Source organism: Sus scrofa, chromosome 13 (genome assembly GCF_000003025.6).
Source record: "Sus scrofa isolate TJ Tabasco breed Duroc chromosome 13, Sscrofa11.1, whole genome shotgun sequence".
NCBI lineage: Eukaryota > Metazoa > Chordata > Mammalia > Artiodactyla > Suidae > Sus > Sus scrofa.
Genome location: NC_010455.5, coordinates 19247712 through 19274300, shown reverse-complemented (window position 1 = coordinate 19274300; position 26589 = coordinate 19247712). Strand labels below are relative to the sequence as shown.

General features: G+C 38.9%; 1 protein-coding gene across 2 annotated transcripts in view; it reads left to right on the top strand.

Annotated features, from left to right (window-relative positions):
• UBP1 (upstream binding protein 1 (LBP-1a)) overlaps nt 1–26589 on the top strand; it is a 72428-nt gene that overhangs the window by 2092 nt on the left and 43747 nt on the right. For both annotated transcript variants that reach the window (XM_021071558.1, XM_003132094.6), the window contains exon 2: nt 23279–23430. In XM_021071558.1, the coding sequence (XP_020927217.1) occupies nt 23279–23430 (152 nt within the window). The remainder of the gene's footprint in view (nt 1–23278; nt 23431–26589) is intronic.

Genomic DNA, 26589 nt, shown 5'->3' with positions numbered 1-26589 from the left:
GAAAAAGAAATAAAATCTTGATAGTAAGCCCTTTCACTACTTGGTTCTTAACATTTGACATCTTTGTAACTGTGTCTTTTACAACACTTTCCGTATGGAAACTTTTTCCATTGATTGTTTTTAGTTACTTGGTTATTTGGCTTGTGTTATTTAATCTGGATTTTCAAGTATCTTTGAAGGCAGATATTTTCAAGGAGTTGAAAATATTAAATATGAAAAAATATGATTTTTTCATATTTAACTGGGTCCTCCAAGACTCAGAGTACTTGCTTCTTGCAAATTCAAGGGCCTTTATTTGAAATTCAAATTTAGGAAAATTCCATAATTGACTCCCATCAAGAAAGGGTCTGAAGAGGGCTTTAGACTGTTACAGGCCTCTTTTGCTGGCCCTTAGCTTCCCTTGCCTGCCGCTGGAGCTGGAGAGGGCCCAGCCTCTCTTTTGTGCAAGGGCAGTCAGGAGCTCTAGGAAAGTAAGTCTAGTGATTCTTATCTTTGGATTTTGTTTATTCTCTCAAGTTCAAGAAGTATGTGCGAGGTGCTAAATTTGATTATTGGAAAAAATGACTTTTTTTTTTTTGTATTTTTTAGGGCCATACCCACAGCATATGGAGGTTCCCAGGCTAGGGGTTGAATCCGAGCTGTAGCTGCTGGCCTACACCACAGCCACAGCAATGCCAGATCTGAGTTGAGTCTGCGACCTACACCAGAGCTCAAGGCAACGTTGGATCCTTAACCCACTGAGCAAAGCAAGGGATTGAACCCACAACCTCATGGTTCCTAGTCAGATTGGTTTCCGCTGTGCCACGACAGGAACTCCTAAAGACTTCTTTTAGGGAGTGATTTCATCAGCTTTGGGGGAAGATGGGATGAAAGAAACATAGGGTTTCTCTCAGTTTATAAATATATGTATATATATATTCACGTTAAACAATAGTGATAGTGTTGCGATATGCTGAGGCTAATTTCTGGTAATATCCTTGTTTCTTTCCTTTTTTTTCCTATACTCTGCCTCTCATTTTGTGTGTGTGTTCTTCTGTACATACCATTGGAGCACATTTGTGTGAGGGATGGGCTGCTGCAGATTGCGTTTGAAATGAGCCAGGTCGTAAGTGGTCTTTTAAAATTTTAGTTATAGTATCAGGATTCCTGGGATAGATAAATTGCGTAGAAAACTAATAGATGAATCCTTTTCATATAAGTGAGTAAACCGAAGCTCATCTATGTGAAAGCGATCATCAGTGGTGCTCCCATTCCAAGTGAGGGCTGAATTTACTCTGACTGAATGAAGTTACCCATTGTAACTTGAAATCTGGGTGATTCATGTTTTGTAAAGTGAGGAGCAGATAACCAAATGACTTTAAAAAGTAGAACTATTAAAACTCTCCAAGGAGGATCTTTTGGGGTACCTGGTAATTTTCTTTCTGTCTTACTATTTACATGAAGTTTATACTCCATAGTAAGTTAATTTTCAGAATTTAAGGAGTAATTTGAAAGATAAAAGTAATGTGAATTCTTTACACATAAAAGCTTTTTTGATTCACTATGGTATAAATATATTTTGAAACAAAAGATATACTTAACATTCTGAAGTGAGAGGTATGTTCATAGTTTACAAATAATTTGCTTAATCACAACTGCTTTGGGGTGAAGACAGTTTTCCTGTAATGAGTGAAAGGATAGAATGTCAGTTCATAGACCCTTTGAAGTAATGGGAAAATTTCAGCTTTGATCATTGTCTTTTGCTGGGTGGGGTTTGGGGTGGGGAGGTTTGTTGGCTGTGCTCCTGGCATGTGGAAGTTCTGGGCCAGAGATTGAACCCGCACCATAGCAGAAACTCAAGCTGCTGCAGTAACAATGCTGGATCCTTAACCAACTGCACAAGGGAATTCCATTGATCAGTGTTAAGTTAGCAGAAGATTTCGAAGGATATGATTTGTTATGTAGCTATTAATGTCTGATGATTTTCTTTGGGTCTCATGCTAAAATAGAATATCCTTGAGTAGGTGACATTTCTTGGAAATATAGAAAATTTTCAGTGAAATTTAAACCTTTTATTATGGTCGTACCTGAGACTGCTTCCAGCATCGGCAATAACTTCTGTAGGATTTCTCATTTCAAATCTTAAAACCTTTTTGGATTTAATTTTGGCTGAAGTACAGAAATAATTTAAGGAATTCCCGCCATGGCTCAGTGGAAATGAACCTGACTACTATCCATGAGGATGCAGATTCAATCCCTGGCCTTGCTCTGTGGGTTAAGGATCTGGCGTTACCGTGAGCTGTGGTATAGTTTGCAAATGCGGCTTGGATCTGGTGTGGCTGTGGCTGTGGTGTAGGCTGGGAGCTGTAGCTCCAATTTGCCCCTAGCCTGGGAACCTACATATACCATGGATGTGGCCCTAAAAAGACAGATAAAAAGAAAGAAATAATTTAATAAATTGTGGATGAGAAAGAGTGATTTCAGGGTATAGTGTCCACATTGGACACTATAATTAATAATAACTAAGTTATTACCTTAAAGCAGGGATTGGAGAGTTTTTTCTATAAAAGGCCAGATAGCATATATTTAAGGCTTTGTAGGCCAGAGGACTCTGTCACTCTTGTTTTTTAGTTTATAACCCTTTAAAAATGTAAAAACCATTCTTAGATCGTGGTTGGATGAAAATGCCGCTTGCTCTGACCCCTGCTTTAAAGGATAGATTCTAATAATATACTTTGATTGCCTTGGAAAAACATTTGCTGAGTATTGAAACCTTATATTCAAAAAGTATTTTTTTGTAGACTATGAACTCACTCAGCTGGAGTTCCCTTTGTGGCACAGTGAGTTAATAACCCAACATAGTGTCCCTGAGGATGTGGGTTTGATCCCTGGTTTCACTCAGTGGGTTAAGGATCTGGTGTTGCTACAAACTATGGTGTAGGTTGCAGACGCGGCTCGGATCCTCTGTTGCTGTGGCTGTGGTGTAGACCGACAGCTACACTCCAATTCGACCCTTCCAATTTGTTCCTGGCTTCTGTGCTGCAGGCGTGGCTTGAAAAAGGGGAAAAAAAAGAACTCAACTAATTTATGTACATTCTACTGTTTGTCCATAGATTTTATTGTGTTCACTTTTTAAAAGTAGGGTCTCCCCTCCTTGCACTAAGATTCAGTACATTTTATGTCCTTTAATCAGGGCTGTTTGAAACTTGGTAGATTATTGGTAAAGTCTCATAAACTTGATTATGTTTCATCATCGTGACATTTGTCAGTATGCCAGGACAACTTAAACATTTGCTTTTGGTGGAAATACCTTCTGATGCCTCATCTGATACAGGTTCTGTGACTGGATTTAAAAGAAGCTCTGTAATATTTATTTTCTTGCTTTAGGACATTCCTAATAGATGGATGTGAAACTGTTCCATGATGAACCTTGATAGTATGGTCTTTTTGTCTTAAACTTTCTGGGTTTATGAGTTAGGAATTTATGTTTACAAATTAAACAGATACTATAGGGAGTTGACTTATATCTGCCTTTTACCCAGCTTCTCCTATGTCCATAACCAGACTGCAGTATTCAAAACTGCCTTGGTACAGACTGTTACCTAAATTACAACATTCATTTGGATTTCACAGTTTTGTTTTTGTTTTTTCCTATTCTGTTTCCTGTTTTCTGATCTAGGTCCAATCTAGGATCCCATATTGCACTTAGTCTCCTTCAGTGAGAATTCCTTAGTCTTTGTTTTTTATGACTCAAATATGTAGTAGTCAGAACCATTGTTTTATTTTTATTTTTTTAATTTTTAAGAAAGACTTTATTGGAGTGTAACTGATCCGCAATATTGTATGATTTTCAGGTGTACAGCAAAGTGAATCAGTTATGCATGTGTCCGTTCCTTTTCAGATTCTTCTCCCATGTAGGTCCCTGCAGTTTGAGTAGAGTTCCCTGTGCAGTAGCTCCTTGTTACTCATCCATTCCATATATAGTAGTGTGTATATGTCAGTCCCAACCTCAAAATTTATCCCTCTCCATAAGGTTTCCCCTTCATTAACCATTGCTTTTAAACACATAATTTTTTCTTTTATGGTCAACCCATAACATATGGAAGTTCCCAGGCTAGGGACAGAATCAGAGCCAGAGTTGCAACCTGTGCCACAGCTGCGCAGTGCTGGATCCTTAACCACTGTGGCCGGCTGGGGAATCAAACCTGAGTCACTGCTGCTACAGAGACACCGTTAATCCTCTTGTGCCACAGTGGGAACTCCAACACATAAAACTTTGTAAGCAAATATAGAACATACCTAAAATACCCTTTAGCTTTTAAATGATCTATCATTTTAGCAGGATGATTTTGAGTAGAGTAGGACCACTGTCAGTGTTATTTATGGGTTACTTTGTCTCACTCAGTCTGTCTGAATGGAGTAGTATCCTGGGTGTTTTGTGGTCCCTTCATAATCAGGAACTTTTAAATTTTATTAATTTATTTGAAAATTACAAGCCAGTATATATTACCACAAATATATTTTGTTAAAAAACTAAAACACTTAGATGAGCAGCATTATCTTATACTTTGTGCAGATTTCTTTAATGTCTAGTATAGAAAAGCAGGTGGATTATCTTACTTGCTATCAGAATATATTGTTTTGGTTGTCATATATGACGAAAATCCAGCCTCACATAGATATGTTGTTGAAAAGGGGAAGATTATTTTAATAGCTTCTGCCGATTATTTTGGATATTCTTTGATAATATTTCAGCACTTGACAAGTAGTAGTTTCTTAAAGTTGTTGGGGGAATCTAAAAAAACTCTATCAATGCCCTTTTTGTAGTGTTTCATTAGAATCAGTCTGTTTTGAACTTTGGATCTCTCTTTTTTTTTTTTTTTTTTTTTGGTCTTTTCTAGGGCCACGCCCGTGGCATATGGAGGTTCCCAGGCTAGGGGTCCAATCGGAGCTGTAGCCACCGGCCTACGCCAGAGCCACAGCAACGCTGGATCTGAGCCATGTCTGCAATCTACACCACAGCTCACGGCAACACCGGATCCTTAACCCACTGAGCAAGGCCAGGGATCGAACCTGAAACCTCATGGTTCCTAGTTGGATTTGTTAACCACTGAGCCACAACAGGAACTCCAGAACTATGGATCTCTAATGCTGAATAATTTTGAAATATGCATGCCTTGGTCATTTGGGAAACAGTGATTTCTTGAGTTATGCAGATCTTCTAAATGTTGATGCTTTTCACTGTGCAGTATCAAAAAAATCATGTTCCTTATGGCCACTGTCTCATCAGAGAAAGCCCATGGTGGAGGGTGCATGTTTTTTTCAGTGAAAACAAATGCTATCACAGTTTTTTTCCTCAAAATGGTAGGCTTATTTCATTCATTTTTTGAGAAAATTTCTGTGAAATACCTGGGTAAGAAGAATCATAGTCAGTTTTTCTTTCAAGTAAAAATGATATTCTGTGAGAGAAACTGCTAGATCAGCTCACAGATCACAGTTTCATAAAAGTTTCTGTGAGACAGCCATTGCACACTTAGGTGTGCAGCAGAAATACATTACTCCTGCCCAAGGACCGACATTTAATAAGATTAATAATTTTTATACCATGACTACTAGTACACTAGCTGCTACTGCCTTGATCCATGTCAAGGCACTTGAATTTTTTTTTTTTTTGTCTTTTTGCTATTTCTTTGGGCTGCTCCTGCGGCATATGGAGGTTCCCAGGCTAGGGGTCGAATTGGAGCTGTAGCCACTGGCCTATGCCAGAGCCACAGCAACGTGGGATCCAAGCTGCGTCTGCAACCTACACCACAGCTCAAGGCAACGCCGGATTGTTAACCCACTGAGCAAGGGCAGGGACCGAACCCACAACCTCATGGTTCTTAGTTGGATTCGTTAACCACTGCACCACGACAGGAACTCCAAGGCACTTGAAGTTTTAACCACTGTCAATTTTGTGCTATCACTGCGAATATCAACAGTGAAAAAGGCAAATAATGGAGGAGAATTATTCTGAGAATAGTTTTGACTTCCTCAACCCCCCAAAATCTCAGGTTCCTTAGGATTTCATGGATCACACTTTGAGAACCTCTGGTCTAATGTGTGCCTCGAGCTAGGATACTTAAAATATTTTCTTCTAAATTAAAAATAAACCCATTATTAGCATTCAGAGAGCCCTGGTGTCACTCAGTAAGGGGCAGAGCCAGAGCTGCATTTGAAGCTCCAGAGTTGGGCATCTGATCTCCACTTCTTTCCACTGCACCCTTGAGATGTCTACCAGTGAATAACTGAGAAGTCATCTTAAGGTAATAGAAGATGGTTTTAATGGCTAAGAGGAAAATCAGTTGGAAATGCTGCCATATATATCCCCCCCCCTTCCAGGACTTTGCTAAACTTGATAGTTTTAGACCTTGCTAAACTTAATAGTTCTCATAATTTGTAGGCCCTCAGATTTCCTATTTGATATCTTTAAGTAGTGGTAGATTTGTTTCTTCCTGTGTAAGCTTTAGATTTAATTTTCTTGCCTTAGTGTTGGGTAAGCCCTTGTCTTTGCTGCAGTGTTTTTTAGTAGCTCAAAGAACTTGAATCTTTAGTCTTCTCTGATTGGAGAATGCCTCCAAAGTTTCATGAATAGGTTAGGTTATCTCTGTTCCTAGATGAGATTGGTCCTCAATTTTCTTTTTTTTTTTTTTTTTTTTTGTCTTTTTGTCTTTTGTTGTTGTTGTTGTTGTTGCTATTTCTTGGGCCGCTCCCGCGGCATATGGAGGTTCCCAGGCTAGGGGTTGAATCGGAGCTGTAGCCACCGGCCTACGCCAGAGCCACAGCAACGCGGGATCCGAGCCGTGTCTGCAACCTACACCACAGCTTACAGCAACGCCGGATCGTTAACCCACTGAGCAAGGGCAGGGATCGAACCCACAACCTCATGGTTCCTAGTGGGATTCGTTAACCACTGCGCCACCACGGGAACTCCTCAATTTTCTTTTTCTCCTGTCATTTAAAACAATGACAGCATTAGGGCTACAGCAGCTTCCAGTGGGTTTGATAGATGACTTTTTCTTTATGATCCAAAAATATTTGTATGGGACTTGTTTCTTCAAGATTTTGTAAAGGTCACCTGGAATTTAGCCTGGATTTGGTGATTTTAATTTTTTTTTACATGAGTTTACATTTGTAATGTAGTAAATGGATATAGGAAACTCGCAATATCTATGTTGTGGCCAGTTGTGGAAATTTTTTTTTCAGATTTCTTGTCTTTTGCTGATCCCTCTGATCTTTGTGATTACTCCCTTACTTCCATGCATTGCTTCTGTCTTTTCCTTCTGTGACCTATTTCGGAGGTTTATATCTACTGTGTTGTAAGAAAACACATTTGGGGTTTGTTTTTCTTCTCTGTTGCATTTTCTGTTTAATTTGTGTGGTTCTTCCTTGTCTTGATTACTCTTGTTTTTCCAGCTTGTAGTTAGATGCTTTCTCCTTAGATGTGCTTATGGCTGCATACTTTTCTGTAAGTTTCCCAAGTTTTGAAGGCAGTACGTTTGTTTTCATTTAGTTCTATTGTTTTCCTTCTTTTTTAAAAAAATATATTCTGGATACTAGACTTTAATTATACTTATATGTCACAAATACTTCCTTTTACTCCCTGACTTGTTTTTCCTTTCTCTTTATGGTGGCTTTTGAACAGAAGTTCTTGATTTGGGTGTGGTCAGGTTGCATTTATAGTTAGCTTTTCCTTACTCTGAGGGTATAGAAATATGGTTAGAGTCTTTTCTAAAGATTTCTTTACATATTACAGATATGTTTACAAGCTCTCTGGAGTTGGTTTTCTTTTTTCCTTCTGTTTCTTTATGGTATGAGAGGTGGCCAGTTGCACTTACCCTTGTATGATTATGCAGTTTACCTAATATAATTGAAAGGACTTAAAAATTTTTTTATTATAGTTGACTTACAGTGTTCTGTCAATTTCTGCTTTACTTTCAGCAAAGTGACCCAGTTATACATATATATAAACACTCTTTTTATCATATTATCCTCCATCAGGTTGCATCCAAGTGACTAGATATAGCAGGATCTCGTGCTTACCCACTCCAAATGCAATAGTGTGCATCTACCATCCCCAAACCTCCCAGTCCATTCCACTCCCTCCTCCTCCCCATTGGCATCCACAGTCTGTTCTCCATGTCCATGAGTTTGTTTCTTTTCTGTAGATAGGTTCATTTGTGCCACACATTAGATTCCAGATATGTGATATCATATGGTATTTGTCTTTCTCTTTATTTCACTTAGTATGAAAGTCTCTAATTCTGTTCATGTTGCTGCAGATGGCATTATTTAGTTCTTTTTTATGGCTGAGTAGTGTTCCATTGTGTTCATGTACCAGGTCTTCTTAATCCATTCATCTGGCAATTGACATTTAGGTCTTAGCTATTGCGAATAGTGCTGTAATGAACATATGGATGCATGTGTCTTTTTCAAGGAATGTTTTGTCCAGCTCTGTGCCCAGGAGTGGGATTGCTGGATCATATGGTAGTTCTATATTTAGTTTTCTGAGGTACCTCCATAGTGGTTGTACCAATTTACATTCCCACCAACAATGTAGGAAGGTACCCTTTTCTCCACAATGTTCTCCAGCATTTATTTGTAGACTTACTAATGATGGCCATTCTAACCCGTGTAAGGTGGTACCTCATAGTAGTTTTGATTTGCATTTCTCTAATAGTAGCATTTTTTCATGTGTCTCTTGGTCATGAGTATATATGTATATCTTCTTTGGAGAAATGTCTATTCAGGTCTTCTGCCCATTTTTCAATTGGGTTGTTTGTTTTTTTGTTCTTGAGTTGTATGAGTTATTTATATATTTTGGAGATTAAGCCCTTATCATTTGCATCGTTTGAAACTTATTTTCTCCCATCCTGTAGGTTGTCTTTTTTTTTTTTTTTAATGGTTTTCTTTACTGTGCAAAAGCTTGTAAGTTTGATTGGGTCCTTTTCTCACCTTTTCCTAATGCCATTCTGTTCTAAATCCAGTGCCCATCAAGTTCTAAATGTGGTGATCTGATTCCAGATTCTGAGTTTGTCCTTAAGTTCCTGGGGAATGCCCAACTAGATCATGGTTTGTTATTATACTCTTGGATTTGATTTTTTGATACTTATTTTAGGATTTCTGCACCTGTATTTATGGTTAAAATGAATTTTTCATTTTTTTTTCTAGTTTTGTTTGTACCTAGTTGTGTTTTTTTGGTTGTGCCTGTGTCATATGGAAGTTCCTGGGCTAGGGACTGTACCCTAGGCAGAGCTGTGAACTACATCACAGCTTTAGCAACACTGGATCCTTAAGCCACTGCGCCGGGCCAAGGATCGAATCTGCTCCTCTGCAGCAACTGGAGCTGCTGCAGTCAGATTCTTAATGCGCTGTACCACAGCGGGAACATCTAAGCTTTTTATGTCTTGAAAAAAGTTTTGGTGCTATTTTTCTAGGAAATCGTTCCTCATCTGTATTTTCAAATATGTTGACATAAAGTTGTTAGTGATATTCTCAACTTACTAGGTTTTTAAAATCATTAACTATATATTTTTATTCAGATTTACTTGTACCTTCTCTTTTGGATCAGTTTCTTCTACACATATATATGATTTTTTAGGGTATATTGGAATAGTCCTTTTGTGTGCTTCATTCTTGATTGTCAGGACTAAAAGTTCCAGATTTTTGGAACTCTCCTTTTCTCAGCACTCTGATAACACACTGCTCTGTACCACCTCCATTATATAGCTCCCCTTTCTTACCAATTCCTAAAACTCTTCCATTTTGCCCTCTGGAATTCTGTCAGAAAAATCCCCTGAATGGTCAGTGTTGTAGTTCAAATTGTGTCCCCCAAAAAGATATGTTGAATTCCTAACCATCCCCGCCAGTTATCTCAGAATGCGGGGCGTTACTTGAAAATGAGAACTTTTACAAAGGCAGTCAAGTTAAAATGGGGTCATCAGTGTGGACACTAATTGAATAACTGGTGTCCTTATAAAAAGGGGAAATTTGGACACAGGGACAGACATGAATAGAGGGAGGACTGTGGAGACACACAGGAGAAGCTGGCAAGCTGACTTTGTGCCTGAGTGATTTGTTTTCAATCAAGGAATACCACCAAACACTTGAAGCTATGAGACAGACAGACCTTTCCTCACAACTCTCAGAGGGAACCAACCCCACCAAAACTTTGATGGCAGACTTATAAGTTCCTTAAACTGTGAGACAGACAATCTTGGTTGTTTGAGGCCACCAGAGTTTTTTGGTCTTTTTTTCTTTTTTTTTTTTTAGGGCTGCACCCACAGCATGTGGAGGTTCCCAGGCTAGGGGGTCTAATCAGAGCTACATCTGCCGGCCTATGCCAGAGCCACACAGCAGTGCCAGATCTGAGCCACGTCTGCAACCTACACCACAGCTCCCAGCAACGCTGGATCCTCAACCCACTGAGCGAGGCCAGGGATCAAACCCACAGCCTCATGGTTCCTAGTCAGATTCGTTTCCACTGCGCCACAATGGGAACTCCTGAAGCCACCAGTTTTTGATGCTTTGTTATAACAGCCTTAGGAAACTAATACAGCTAACTTGGTCTCTTAATGCTGTTTTCCCCTTATTACTCTTTTGGAGACCTTGCCCTCTTCTGAGGACACTTTTCTCTGGAAGCCCTCTCAAGTAGTGGTGGTTTATTTTCACAGCCCTGCTACTGCAACTGAAGGATGGAGAGAGACCCTTCTCACTGCCACTTCCCAACTGTTCTCCCTTCTCCTTTGCTGCAAGACCCACAGTTTTGAATTTCATGTCACTGAATATGTTACTGCAGCCATCTTCTGATTTCTGGGTCATTCCTCAATTTAGAAATTGTAGATCCTGGCTCACTGTCATTAGTTTTTCGTGATTTCAGAAGATCTTTAAATGGGTTTTCCAATAGCCTGACACTTCTGTTCCTTGATTATCTGTCTCACTGTGGCAGTATCTTCTGTGGCTCAATCCTATGGTTATATGTTAGACCTTGACATTACCAATTATGCAACCTGTCTGTAACTTCAGAGTTCTCCTACCATCTTCTGTGCTCATTACCCTGCTCTTGTCCTTATTGGGTCCATTAATATCTAAGACACTGGTGCTGCTCTCAGTTCCCTGTTCCTCACCCTCTTGAATTCCTTCTTTCCAGCCAGTTTCAGGTTCCTTGGTCAATCATTATAATTACTTCTCTGCATTTACCCTTGTCTCTCTTGCCCCTCTTGCTTTATTCCTTTTCTTTTGGTGAAACCATAGCCCTGGTTAAATCCAGTTCTTCACCTCCTTACTTAAGTAGCTGAATGTGGTAAGCACTGATTGCGATTCACTCTAAGTGCATGACCCCAGCTCCAGTGCATCCCTTTGCTGCTCAGTGGTACCACTGCAGTGCCCTTGTCCACTCCCTCTCCTGCTCTCCTGAAGGATGGGGTGGCTCAGTCTTAGACCCACACTCTTCTTCCCAGGACCTACTTTCAGTTGATTTCTATACTTGATACTTTACTGAGAAAATTGAGTTTCCACATACTGTACTGGTTTATAAGTTTTTATTGATGAATTTAGGTGTGGATTTCTTTCTTTCTCTGGTTCGTTCTTTTATTTTTATTTATTTATTTATTTATTTATTTGGTCGTGTCTATGGCATGTGAAAGTTCCCAGCCAGGGATTAAACTGGAGCCATAGCAGTGACAACACTGTTTCCTTAACTGCCTAGGCCACTTGGGATCTCCTGGGTGTGGCTCTTTTATTCTTTATCCTGTTTTGGTGTATTTCGGGGTTTTGAATCAGTGAATTGGTGTATTTCATAAGTTCTGGAATTTCCTTAGCCTTTATCTCAAATATTGCCTCTTGCCTACCTCTTTTCTTTTTTGAGACGTAAGTGTTATATTTTCTCACTTTTTCTTTTCCTTCTTAATGTCTCTTCTGCATTTTCTATCATTTTGCTCTCTCTGCTGCCTTCTGGATAACTTCTTTTTACTTATATTCCTGTTTCCTTCTGTACTCTTGTGTGTGAGCTTCTGTTAAACCTGCGTTCTTTTTTGGCCATGACCACAGTATGTGGAAATTCCTGGGCCAGGGAGCAAACCCACACTACAACAATGACCCAAGCCACAGCAGTGACAATGTTGGATCCTTAACTCGCTGAGCCATGGGAAACTCCCTGAGTTTTTAATTCTAACAATTTTATCTTCCTGTTCTAGAAGTTCTGTTAGTTCCCTCTCAATTTTACTGTCCCTTAAAATTTCCTATTTTATGTGGATATTTTCAGACTTATCTTTTATCTCCTTAAAGAGAGTAAGCTTAATTTTATTGCACAGGTCCAGTAACTCTGGCATCTTGAAGTCTTTGGCAGGGAGTATTAGTCTATGCCCAGTCAGGAAGATAGAAACCATTGAGATGTTTCAAGCAGGGGATTTAGTGAAGTTCTTGATTGTAAAGGTGCTAGAAGGATGCAGGGAAAAGGGCTTGCTCCTGGAGGCACAGCTGCTGCTGCTGCCTTGAACCTCACTGCAGATGCGTTTGCCTGCCTCTGTTCTTTGCCACTCCCTTCCCCCCCCCCCCCCCCCGATCTTTTTTGGCATTTCTTGGGCCGCTCCCTCAGCATATGGAGGTTCCCAGGCTAGGGGTCGAATCGGAGCTGTAGCTGCCGGCCTACACCATAGCCACAGCAACGCGGGATCCGAGCCGCGTCTGCAACCTACACCACAGCTCAGCAATGCTGGATCCTTAACCCACTAAGCAAGGCCAGGGATCGAACCTGAAACCTCATGGTTCCTAGTCGGATTCATTAACCACTGTGCTACGACGGGAACTCCTTTGCCATTCCCTTTTTAATTTCCCACTGTTCTTTTTGGAACAACCTATAGCAAGGTTCCAGCTGGCAGGAAGTCTTGTATATGTAGTTTTCAGGCCTCTAATCCTCTGCAACAGAGGCAGAAAAAAAAGAAAAGGAATACCAACAGACAAAATTGGGAACTGGGTATATGCCATCTGTTGTTTTTTGCTGTTGGTTCTTGCTCCTGAAGTCCTGTTTGTCTTTGTGTGCCTGGTTATTTTTGGATGCTGGCATTTCAGAATTACTTGGAATAGTTTGACGCCTGCAGGCTTTTCATTTGCTGTCAGATCCGTGGGAGCCCTACCTGTCTTGGGATATGAGATTACAAAAGCAATTGAATACTAGAACTTTCTTATGGTTCACCTAGTAGAAATTATGATCTTAGATTATCTGAAGACTAGTTTTTCATTTTAGTAATAATTGACATGATTATCAGTGCTACAGTTCATTGATTCAGCTCGTTATTTGAGCTCCTTATATGTACTAGATGCTGGGTTTAGTCAATGAAGAGAAACCAGTTGGTGGGCGGTTATATACTTATAGGGCATGCAAGCTTAAGTCATGTATAATGTATACTCTTGGACAGTGAAACACTTTGTTGATAAATAGAGCAGGAAAGGGAAAACTGGTAGTGTAGATAGGAAGATTACAGTTGTCACTGAAAAGGTGACATTTGAATGAAATGAGCCAGTAGGATATTGACGTAAGAGTAGAGCCAGTGCAAAGGTCCTGAAAAAGGCAGGGAAGGGGCTGGCATGGCTGGGGCAGAGGATGCGAGGGTGGGTAGAAGAAAAAAGGAGATGAGAAGATTGAATAAGGTCTTGTAGGATCTTGTAAGGACCCTAGTTTAGAAAGTGAGCTGCTGATGGAGAGTTCAAATGGAAATGATCATTCTTCTGCAATCTAATATCATATTTTGATATCTTTTTTATTGACATATAGTTGGTTTACAGTATTGTGTTAGTTTCAAGTATATAGCAAAGTTATACATATATGTATATACTTTTTCAAATTCTTTTATAAGTTATTACAGACTATTGAGTAGAGGTCCTTTTGCTATATAGTAGGTCCTTATTGGTTATCTTCTATATATAGTACTGTGTATATGTTAATCACAAACTCCTAATTTATCTTTCCCCTTCAGTAAGCTTAAATTTGTTTTCTATGACTGTGGGTCTGTTTCTCTTTTGTAAGTTCTTCTGTATCTTTTTTTTTTTCAAGATTGCACATATTAGTGATATCATGTGATATTTGTCTTTGACTTATTTACTTCACTTAGTATGATAATTTCTAGGGCCAAAGCTCTAAATGGTGTTATTTTATTTTTTATGGCTGAGTAGTATTCCCTTGAAGAAATTCCATTCTTTTTTATGGCTGAGTAGTATTCCGTTCAATAAATATACCACATCTTGTTTATTCATTTATATATCAATGGAGATTTAGATTGTTTCCATGTCTTTTCTATTTAAATAGTACCACAGTGAACATTGGGGTTAATGTATCTTTTTGAATTACAGTTTCCTCTAGATACATGCACAGGAGAGGGATTGCAGGATCATATAGCAACACTATTTTTAATTTTTAAGGAACCTCCATAGTGACTGCACCAGTTTACATTCCTACCAGCAGTGTAAGAGGATTCCTTTTTCTCCACACCCTCTCCAGCATTTATTGTTTGTAGACTTTTTGATGATGGCCGTTTTGGCCAGTGTGTGGATACCTCATTGTAGTTTTAATTTGCATTTCTCTAATAATTAGTGATATTGATTCTCTAATAATTAGTTGCCCATTCGTATGTGATGACCTGTATTTAGAGATCCACCTAAGCAGTTAGCATTAAGATTTTAAAATTAGGAGTTCCTGTTGTGGCACAGCAGAAGCAAATCCAACTAGGAACCATGAGGTTGTGGGTTCAATCCCTGGCCTTGCTCAGTGGGTTAGGGATCCGGTGCTGCCATGAGCTGTTGTGTAAGTTGCAGATGCGGCTCGTATCTGGCATTGCCATGGCTCTGGTGTAGGCTGGCAGCTGTAGCTTCAGTTAGACTCCTAGCCTGGGAACCTCCAGACCCCTAGCCTGGGAACCTCCATATGCCATGGGTGTGGCCCTAAAAAAAAAAAAAAATTTTTACATTATTCTCCATGTCACTTTTTGGCATAATTAACAAATGCATCTGAGTTACACCTCTCATTTTTGTTTTTCTTTCTCACCAAGAGAACTTTAAATGTTTACAAATATATGACATAGGAATGTATATATATTTTCATCTACCATGGAGCCATTTTAGCTGTTACAGTTATTTTTCATAAAGAGAGCTACTCTGAGTCTTAAAACACCATTGTAAGTTTCCTGAAAAGTTTTTAGATTTACCACTAGATTTTTATATCTGTCCCAAAGAAGGGTTGGGGACCATTGCTGACTATGTATTCCTCAGTTATGCTTTTGACTTAGGAGTATTTTGATAGTTCCTAAGTATAAATAAAGGAGGAGAATTAGTGAGTAATTTGCATTAAATATCCAGAATAGACAAATCCATAGAGGCAAACAAATCAGTGTTTGCTGAGGTTGGGGGTAGGGTGGGGGGGTAGGGATAGGGAGGGACTGCTAAAGGTATGAGAGTTCTTTCTGAGGCGCTGAAAAGGTTCTGGAATTAGATGGCAATGAAGACTGTAAACTCTATGAAAAGCCACTGAATTACACACTTTAAAAGGTTGGATTTTGGAGCTCCCGTTGTGGCTCAGAGGAAACAAATCTGACTAGCATCCGTGAGGATGCAGGTTCGATCCCTGGCCTCACTCGGTTGAGGATCCAGCATTGCGGTGAGCTGTGGTGTAGGTCGCAGATGCGGCTCGATTCTGGCATGGCTGTGGCATAGGCCGGCAGCTACAGCTCTGATTGGACCCCTAGCCTGGGAGCCTCCATATGCTGTTGGTGCGATCCTAAAATAAAAAGACAAAAAAAGGAGGGGGTGCACTTTGAGGTATGTAAATTTTATCTCAGCTATTTAAAAAAAGGCAAGCCAAATACATCCATGTGTGTTTAACCACCCAATTTAGCAGAATATATGCAATACCGTGGAAGACCCCCTCTCATCCCCCTCCCAAGTTATTCTTAGGGGAAAAATAGCAGCTGTTACTACTGATACTGTTTGCTTCTTCTCAGAAGAAGCCATTGTTTTTGGCCAAGTATGAAGCTTTATGCTCTCAGTACTTGGCCAGGCCTAGCAGGGAACTTTTTGTAAAGTACTGTTTTAATCAAATGCTTCTTTGGGATTTCATGGTTCCAGTGTGACCTACCTTTCAAAGTAGGTGGCTGTGTACTCTTGCTCTTTTTTTGTATGAATAACAAGTTTAAAGTTTTTAAAAAATTTCTTGACATAACTTTTTATTTTTTTATTATTACTCAATGAATTTATTACATTTATAGTTGTACAATGATCATCACAATCCAATTTTATAGGATTTCCCAACCCACAACCCCAGTGCATCCCCCCACCCCCAAACTGTCTCCTTTGGAGACCATAAGTTTTTCAAAGACTGAGCCAGTATCTGTTCTGCAAAGAAGTTCATTCTGTCCTTTTTTCAGATTCCACATGTAAGTGATAGCATTTGAAGTTGGTGTCTCATTGTCTGACTGACTTCACTTAACATGATAATTTCTAGGTCCATCCCTGTTGCTAAAAATGCCGTTATTTCGTTCCTTATAATGTCTAATTAATATTCCATTGTGTATATGTACCATATCTTCTTGATCCACTCCTCTGTCGATGGACGTTTAGGTTGTTTCCATGTCTTGGCTATTGAAAATAGTGCTGCAATGAACATTGGAGTACATGTGTCTTTTTGAGCCATGGTTTTCTCTGGATAGATGCCCAGGAGTGGGATTGCTGGTTCAAATAGTAGTTCTATTTTTAGTTTTCTGAGGAATCTCCATACTGCTTTCCACAGTGGTTGCACCAATTTACAATTCCACCAACAGTGTAATAGGGTTCCCTTTTCTCCACACCCTCTCCAGCACTTATTGTTTGTAGACTTTTTGATGATGGCCATTCTGGCTGGTGTAAGGTGGTACCTCATAGTGGTTTTGATTTGCATTTCTCTAATAATGACTGATGCTGAACATCTTTTCACGTGTTTTTTGGCCATCTGTACGTCTTCTTTGGAGAATTGTCTGTTTAGATGTTCTGCCCATTTTTTGATGGCGTTGTTTGTTTTTTTTTGGTATTGAGATGTAGGAGGTGTTTATAAATTTTGGAGATTAATCCCTTCCTTGTCAGTCTCTTCATTTACAAAGATTTTCTTCCATTCCAGGGGTTGTCTTTTCGTTTTGTTTAGGGTTTCCTTTGCTGTGCAGAAACTTTTAAGTTTAATTAGGTCCCATTTGTTTATTTTTGTTTTTACTGTCATTGCTCTTAAGAGATGGATCTGAGAAGATGTTGCTATGGTTTATGTCAAGAGAGTGTTTGGCCTATGTTTTCCTCTAAGAGTTTTACAGTGTCTGGTCTTATATCTAGGTCTTCAATCCATTTTGAGTTTCTTTTTGTGTATGGTGTTAGGGAGTGTTCTAATTTCATTCTTTTCCATGTGGCTGTCCAGTTTTCCCAGCACCACTTATTGAACAAGCTGTCCTTTCTCCATTGTATATTCTTGTCTCCTTTGTTGTAGATTAGTTGACTGTAGGTACATGGGTTTAATTGTGGGCTTTCTATCCTGTTCCACTGATCTACATTTCTGTCTTTGTGTCAGTACCATTTGGTTTTGATGACTGTAGCTTTATAGTATAGTCTGAAGTCAGGGAGCCTGATTCTTCCAGCTCCATTTTTTTTCTTTTTCAGGGTGTCTTTGGCTATTCTGGGTCTTTGGGCTTCCAAACAAATTTTAAAATATTTTGTTCAAGTTCTGTGAAAAATGTCCTTGATAATTTGATAGGGATTACATTGAATCTGTAGATTGCCTTGGGTAGTACAGTCATTTTGATAATATTAACTCTTCCACTCCATGAGCATGGTATATCTTTCCATCTATTTGTGTCATCTTTGATTTCTTTCATCAGTGGCTTGTAGTTTTCAGAGTACAGGTCTTTTGTTTCTTTAGGTAGGTTACTCCTAGGTATTTTATTCTTTTGGATGTGATGGTAAACAAGATTGCTTCCCTAATTTCTTTCTGATCTTTCGTTGTTAGTATATAGAAATGCAGTCGATTTCTGTGTATTAATTTTATATCCTGTGACTTTGCCAAATTCATTCATGAGCTCTAACAGCTTTCTTGGTAGATTAGGATTCTCTAGGTATAGTATCATGTCATCTTCAAATAGTGATAGTTTTACTTCTTCCTTTCCAATTTGGATTCCTTTTATTCCTTTTTCTTTTCTGATTGCCATGGCTAGGACTTCCAAAACTATGTTGAAGAGTAGTGGCGAGAGGGGACATCCTTGTCTAGTTTCTGATCTCAGTGGGAATTCTTTCAGCTTTTCACCATTGAGAGTGATGTTTGCTGTGGGTTTGTCGTATATGGCCTTTATCATGTTGAGGTAGGTTCCCGTTATGCCCACTTTCTGAAGGGTTTTTATCAGAAATGGGTGTTGGATTTTGTCAAAGGCTTTTTCCGCTTCTGTTGAGAGGATCATATGGTTTTTATTCTTCAGTTTGTGAATGTGGTGTATCACACTGATGGATTTGTGGATATTGAAGAACCCTTGCGTCTCTGGGATAAATCCCTCTTGATTATGATGTACAATCCTTTTAATGTAAAGTTGGATGTGGTTTTCAAGTATTTTGATGAGGATTTTTGCATCTATCTTCATTATTGAATTTGGCCTGTAATTTTCTTTTTTGTGATATCTTTGTCTGGTTTTGGTATCAGGGTGATGGTGGCCTCATAGAATGAGTTTGGAAGTATCCCTTCCTCTGCAATTTTTTGAATTAGTTTCAGAAGGACAGGTGTTAGCTCTTCCCTAAATGTTTTATGGAATTTGCCTGTGTAGCCATCTGATCCTGGACTTTTGTTGGAAGTTTTTGTTTCTTTCTTTTTTTTTTTTTTTTTTGTCCTTTTGTCCTTTTAGGGCCACACCCGTGGCATGTGGAGGTTCCCAGGCTAGGGGTCTAATTGGAGCTGTAGCTGCTGGCCTGCGCCAGAGCCACAGTAAGGCAGGATCTGAGCCACGTCTGCAACCTACACCACAGCTCATGGCAACGCCGGATCCTTAGCCCACTGAGTGAGGCCAGGAATCGAACCCATATCCTCATGGTTCTTAGTCGTGTTCGTTAACCACTGAGCCAAGATGGGAACTCCTGTTGGAAGTTTTTTAATCACAGTTTCAATTTCAGTTCTTGTGATTGGTCCATTCATCTTTTCCATTTCATCTTGGTTTCGTCTTAGAAGATTGTACATTGTACTTTTCTAAGAATTTGTCCATTATAGGTTTTCCATTTTTTTTGGCGTATAGTTGCATATAGTAGTCTCTTATGATCGTTTGCATTTCTGTGATGTCTGTTGTTAGTTCTCCTTTTTCATTTCTAATGTTATTGAGACATTCTCTTTTTTCTTTTTTTTTTTCTTTCTTTTTCATCTTTTTGCCATTTCTAGGGCTGCTTCTGCGGCATATGGAGGTTCATAGGCTAGGAGTCTAATTGGAGCTGTAGCCACCAGCCTAGGCCAGAGCCACAGCAACATGGGACCAAGACGTGTCTGCAACCTACACCACAGCTCATGGCAACACCGGATCCTTAACCCACTGACCAAGGCCAGGAAGCGAACAGGCAACCTCTTGGTTCCTAGTCGGATTCATTAACCACTGAGCCACGACGGGAACTCCTCTCTCTTTTCTTAATAAGTCTAGCTAAGGGTTTATCAATTTTGTCGATCTTTTCAAAGAACCACCTTTTCGTTTCATTGATCTTTTCTGTGGTTTTCTTGGTTTCTATTTCATTGATTTCTGCTCTGATCTTTATGATTTCTTTCCTTCTACTAACTTTAGGTCTTGTCTGTTCTCTCTCTACCTGCTTTAGATGTAAAGTTAGCTTGTTTATTTGAGCTTTTTCCTGTTTCCTGAGGTGGGCTTGTATTGCTATAAACTTTCCTCTTAGAACTTCTTTTGCTGCATCCCATAAGTTTTGGAGTGTCATATGTTTGTTGTCATTTGCTTCTAGGTATTTTTCAGTTTCCTCTTTGATTTCTTCAGTGATCCATTGGTCGTTTAGTCTCCACGTGTTTGTGGGTTTTTTTTTGCAGTTTTTTTCTTGTTGTTGATTTCCACTCATATAGTGTGGTTGGAAAAGATGCTTGATATGATTTCAGTTTTCTTAAAGTTACTGAGGCTTGATTTGTAGCCCAGGATGTGATCAATCTTAGAGAATGTGCCATGTGCACTTGAGAAGAATGTGTATTCTGTTGCTTATGGATGGCATGTCCTATAAATATCTCTTAACTCCATCTGGTCTAATGCTTCATTCAGGGCCTGTGTTTCCTTACTGGTTTTCTGTCTGGATGGTCTGTCCACTGCTGTAAGTGGGGTGTTAAAGTCCCCCACTATTATTGTGTTATTGTCGATTTGTTCTTTTAAGATTGTTAGCAGTTGCCTTACATATTGTGGTGAACCTGTGTTTGGTGAATATATATTTAAAATTGTTATATCTTCTTGGATTGATCCTTTAATCATTATGTAGTGTACTTCCTTGTCTCTTAAAACATTCTTCATTTTGAGGTCTATTTTGTCTGATATGAGTATTGCTACTCCAGCTTCCTTTTGGTTCCTGTTTGCATGGAATATTTTCTTCCATCCTCTCACTTTCAGTTTGTACATGTCCCCAGAAGTGAAGTGGGTCTCTTGAAGATAGCATATATATGGATCTTGTTTTTGTATCCATTCTGCCAGTCTATGTCTTTTGGTTGGGGTGTTTAGTCCATTAACATTTAAGGTAGTAATTGATATGTGTTCTTACTGCCATTTTATGAATTGCTTTGGATTTGTTTTTGTTGCTCTTTTTTCTTCCCTTCTCTTGTTCTCTCCTCTTCTGGTTTGATGACTCTCTTTATTGTTGTATTTGAGTTGATTTTTCTTATTTGTTTGTGTGTCAATTGTAGATTTTTGGCTTGCAGTTATTCTGAAGTTTTGATATCTGAGATTGTTTTAAGTTGTTGTTCTCTTAATTGCAAGTGTATCTCTAGTATCCTGCATTTGTATCTTCCTCTTCTCAGGATTTCTGATTTTGGTGGCATAATTGTGCATGGACGATTTCATATCTTTACTATACATTTACTGGTGAGCCTTGTCATTTGTGGTATCTTTGTTTCCTGTTGGGGCCTTTTCTTTTCCATCTAGAGAAGTTCCTTAAGTATTTGTTGTAAAGCTGGTTTAGTGTTGCTGAATTCTCTCAGCTTTTGCTTATCTGTGAAGGTTTTGATTTCTCCTTCAAATCTGAATGATTACCTTGCTGGGTAAAGTAATCTTGATTGGAGGTTTTTTCCTTTCATCATGTTAAGTATATTATGCCACTCCCTTCTGACCTGCAGAGTTTCTGCTGAAAAATCTGCCAGTAACCTTATTGGGGTTCCTTTGTATGTTATTTGTTTCTTTTCCCTTGCTGCTTTCAGTATTTTCTCTTTGTCTTTAATTTTGGTCAGTTTGATTAATGTGTGTCTCGGTGTGTCCTCCTTCGGTTTATTTTATATGGTACTCGTTGTGCCTCCTGGATTTGAGTGAGTGGTTCCTTTCACATGTTAGGGAGGTTTTTGGCTATTATCTCTCGGAATATTTTTTCTGTCTCCTTTTCTCTCTCTTCTCCTTCTGGCACCCCTATAATATGGATGTTGGTGTGTTTCACGTTGTCCCAGAGTTCTCTGAGACTCTTCATTTCTTTTCAACCTTTTTTCTCTTTTCTGTTCCGCATCCATAATTTCCACTCATCTGTCCTCCATCTATCTCACTAATTCATTCTTCTGCCTCCTGTATTCTGCTGTTAGCTGCTTCTAGTGAGTTTTTTATTTCAGTTATTGTATTTTGCATCTCTTCTTGTTTAGTTTTATATCTTGTATCTCTTTGTTCAGTGTTTCCTGTAAGTTTTCCATCTTTGCCTCCAGTTTATTTCCAATGTCTTGCATCATCTTCAGCATCAACAGTCTAAAGTCTTTTTCCTGGAGGCTGAGAATCTCCTTATCGCCTAGCTGATTTTCTGGGTTTTTTCCTTTCTCCCTCATCTGAGTTAGAGTTCTCTGCCTTTTCATTTTTATAGGTTTTTGGTGTGGTGACCTTTTTAGAGATGGTAGAGTTGTAGCCTCTGTTACTTCTGGTGTCTGTCCCTTTTGTGGCTGAAGTCAGTATGGGGACTTGCTGTAGGCTTCCTGATGGGAGGGGCTGGTGCCTGCCCACTGGTAGGTGGAGCCTCTGGTGGGTGGGGCTTAGTCTCTGGATGGGATTAGGGGTAGCTGTGTGCCTGAGGCTCTTTAGGTAGCCTGTTTACTGAGGGGTGGGGCTTTGATCCCACCTGGATTGTTGTTTGCCCTGAGGCTTTTCAGTGCTGACTGACAGGTGAGTCCAGATTTTCTCAAAATGGCCACTTCCAGAGAAAGGCATGCTGCTGAATATTCCCGAGAGGTTTGCTTTCATTGTCCTTCCCTCACAACAAGCCACACTCACCCCTGTTTTCCCAGGAGGTCATCTAAGAACTGCAGTCAGTTTACTTTGCCCTGGGACCCATGCATGTGAAAGTCTGTGTGTGCCTTTTAAGAATGGGGTCTCTGTTTCCCCCAGTCCCTTGGAGCTCCTGTGCCATAAGCTCCACTGGCCTTCAATGCCAGATACTCCAAGGGCTCTTTCTCCCAATGCCAGATCCCCACATGTGGGAGTTTGATGTGGGGCTCAGAACTCTCACTCCTGTAGGTGAGTCTCTGTGAACCAGTTATAGTCTGTGGACCTTCCCACCCAAGGTATGGTGTTGCTTATATCACGAACTCGCCCCTCCTACTTCCTGATGTGGCCTCCTCTTTTTCTTCTGGAGTAGGGTATCTTTTTTAAGGTTTTGGGTCCATTCGGGTGGAGGTTGCTCAGTCTTTAGTTGTGAATTTTGATGTTTTTAGGAGAGAAGTTGAGCTCCAGTCCTTCTATTCCACCATCTTAATCCCATCTCTTGACATAACTTTTTAAAAAAGAGTACCATATATATTATTAGCTTAACTTCTTTATTAGTAGTTTAGACTTTACTAACTTTGAAATATTTCTTATTTTAATATTTCTGCCTATTTACACCCCTCCCCCCCCACACAAGAGATATGGGTTATTAAAACTACCTTTTGGGGGAGCCTGATCAGCATTAATAGTTCTTTTATTGTACATACCATTTCTGATCTTACATTTTAAAAGAAACTACCCCTAAATGTTTTTATATGCTAAGTATTTTAAGCTCAAAGTAAGGCCAGTGTTGATGTTTTGGTTTTCAGTGATGTCTTGGCATTGCCCATTTTCAAGCAGGAAGATTCCAGCCTTCCATTGGATGATGAAACTAAACACCCGCCCTTTCAGTATGTGATGTGTGCAGCAACATCACCAGCAGTAAAGCTACACGATGAAACGCTGACTTACTTGAACCAAGGTTAGTATGGCTGTGTCATATTTTGATATAAGAGTTTACAAAAATCCAAATAATGTTTTGCCATTGCAGCCTAGGTTAATGGTAGTTGCTTTATTTCATTTTAAATGAAATTAAGTTTAATTTAATTTTTGGCCGTACCTGTGGCATGTGGAAGTTCCCAGGCCAGGGATCGAACCTTTGCCACAGCAGCTGCAGTAACAATGCCAGATACTTAACCCAGTTCAGCACAAGGGAATTCTAGTAATGTTTCAGTAATGTTTTAAAATTAGATTATTTTTCTTCAATTTTACAACTTTAGTTAACAAAATTGTAGGAATTTTACTGGGAGCCAGCAAAGCAATAATTTGTGGAAATTCATTTGCCTAAAGAGGGCCTGTGGCCCGAGATTTATTACAGAATTTTTTTTTAGGCAAAATCCAAAGGAGGAGCCACGAGGAAAGGATGTCAGTTATTTTTAGGAACAGTGATTTCAATTTGGGAGCTTGAGAGTGACTCAGAAGTTCAGCTATCAAGGAACCTGGTCTTAGGCATAAAGGAGATTTGTGCTAAGAATAGATATAAGCTGCACCAAGGTGGAGTCTGTGGCTAAAGTAAACTGTCTGGAATCTTGTTTACACCTAATGGAATACTAAATTCTGGTAATATGAAAGCCAGAGTGGGCAGAATGGAAAATAGAGATGTGGGGGTAGGATTTACCATTGGAAAGAATAAAGGATTTTCTTTTTTTTTTTTTTTTTTTTTTTTTTGAGGTGTTCTCAGCAGTTTGGGCAGTAGCCAGTGTGACTTACTGGTGTAGAGAAAAGTATTCAGTCATGCAGGAATTAATTTGTTGGATACCTATACTGAAAGCATGTTGGATGTTTTTAATGGTTTTATAACAATAAAAAAGAATTGAATATTTTCATTTTTATAAAGTATTACATACTCAGTGTTGAAAAGTTAGGTAATACCTAATTTTAAGGGATAAAACTGAAAATGGATTTCAGTTGCAGCCCTTTAGGAGAATTAACATCCTAGGTATGTTTCCTTGTTTGTATATATATTTTATTTCAACAAAATGGGAATTAACATCTATTCACTTAAAGAGTTCCCGTTGTGGCTCAGTGGTTAATGGACCCAGCTATTATCCATGAGGATTGAGGTTCAATCCCTGGCTTCACTCAGTGGATTAAGGATCTGGCATTGCCGTGAGCTGTGGGGTAGGTTGCAGACATGGCTCGGATCTCAAGTTGCCGTGGCTATGGCATAGGCCAGTGGCCACAGCTCCTATTTGACCCCTAGCCTGGGAACCTCCATATGCTGCCGGTACAGCCCTAAAAGACAAAAAACAAAAAAAATCTATTCACTTAAGATTGTATTATGCTTGTTTTTCTGTCATTAAGTAGAATCTTCAATTCCTCAGACTTTTTGAAAGCTGCAGATTTTAGACTGTTTATTATTCTGGAATGTGGAAGAGTAACTTATTTCTTACTTTTTATTTGAAATAAAAATGTTAGAATTCATGAAGTTTTACTTCAGGTAATTCTAATATGTAGCCTATGGCAATACTTCAATATTGGTGTTAATATTAATTTAGGATTTGTTTGGGTGGGCATTCAGTTATTTAAGATTTAAGGTTCATATTTAAAAGAACCTTACTTAGGAGTTATATGATAATCTGTGTTACACATAAAAGTATCAGAAGGAACAATGTAGAGACAAGAATATTCACTCCAGCTTTATTTCTAATGCCAAAAAAGGGAAATAACCTGGATTTCTTTTACATAGGGGATAGTTGAATAAGTTCAGTCCTTGGTCTGGGGACTGCCACATGCAGTGGGTGAGACCAAAAAATGACATGAATGAGTGTGTGCGTGCATGCGTATACACACACATACACACACATACGTATACACACACACACACACACACACATACATATACCTTTCCTCTATTTGAAGAATATTGTCTTTCTTTTGGCCTGGGGAAATATCCATAACTTATCATTATTATTATTAAATTGGATAAAGACATTTCATACTGATAAAAGTTGTAACCCATCATCTTTAGTGACAATGTATTGGACTTACAGTCACTGAGTGCTCACTGCATATGAAGTATTGTACTAAACACTATGCGTGTGTTATCTTAGTTCGCATGGTAAACCAAGGAGAAGTTTACAGATTTTAAAAACTGCAGGTTAAAGCAGTTGATAAATCTGCTTAATGCCAATTTGGTCAGGCTTAGATTAAGAAAAGAATTATTGAAGTATCTACAGTAGTGTTCATAAATCTTAAGTGTACAGTTCATCCCATTGAACATACTATTAATGTCCAGTATTTCCTGTACCCTAGCAGACTCTCTTAGCTCCCCTCCTCAGCTGACACTCCAGGTTGCCTGTAATCAGTATAATAAGTACAGGTGATTTTCTGGCACTTGGCTCTGCTCACTGCAGTATTAATATTAATGATGAGTATTTTCTTAGTTGTAGAATTATGTTAATTTACCTCTTAATTTCTCCCAGCCTTTTAAGAAAAAAAAGTGAACTGCATATGTAGGCTGCATTTTTGAAAACATATTTCAGTAATCATTAAAAACGTATTTGAGTGGTACAGTGGTTTAAGAATGCAGCATTGTTGCTGCAGTGGCTCAGTTCACTGCTATATACAGGTTCAGTCCTTGGCCTGGGACTTTAACATGCTGCAGGTGAGACCAAAAAATTCATTTGAGTAATCATAAAGGAATTCTACTTTTATATACCTTTTAAAAAGAAATTATACTTTAAACTTAGATGAATATCAAATAGGCTTGTTTCCTAGCATTACATTTTGACAAAAAATTTTGAACATAAGATTTTTTTGTAAATCCTCTAAATTGTTTCAGATTTTTAGTAAATGTATATTTTTCTAAGGAGAGGATCCATAGATTTTTTTCTAGATTGAGGCTAGGTTTGAAACTGAGATGTTGCTTGGGTATCATTCACCCCACCTCTTTTAAGTTGATAAAGTAAACAAAGGTCACAACTTAGTGAAGTATCTTAAACTGATCACACTCACTTATTAAAAGGAAAACATTCTTAGTAGTGCATATTCAAAACTGTATATGAAGCTCTTCCTGAAATAAACAGTGTAAAGAGAATCAAGCATAGATATGGAAAATGAAATTCAGGCTTGATTGACT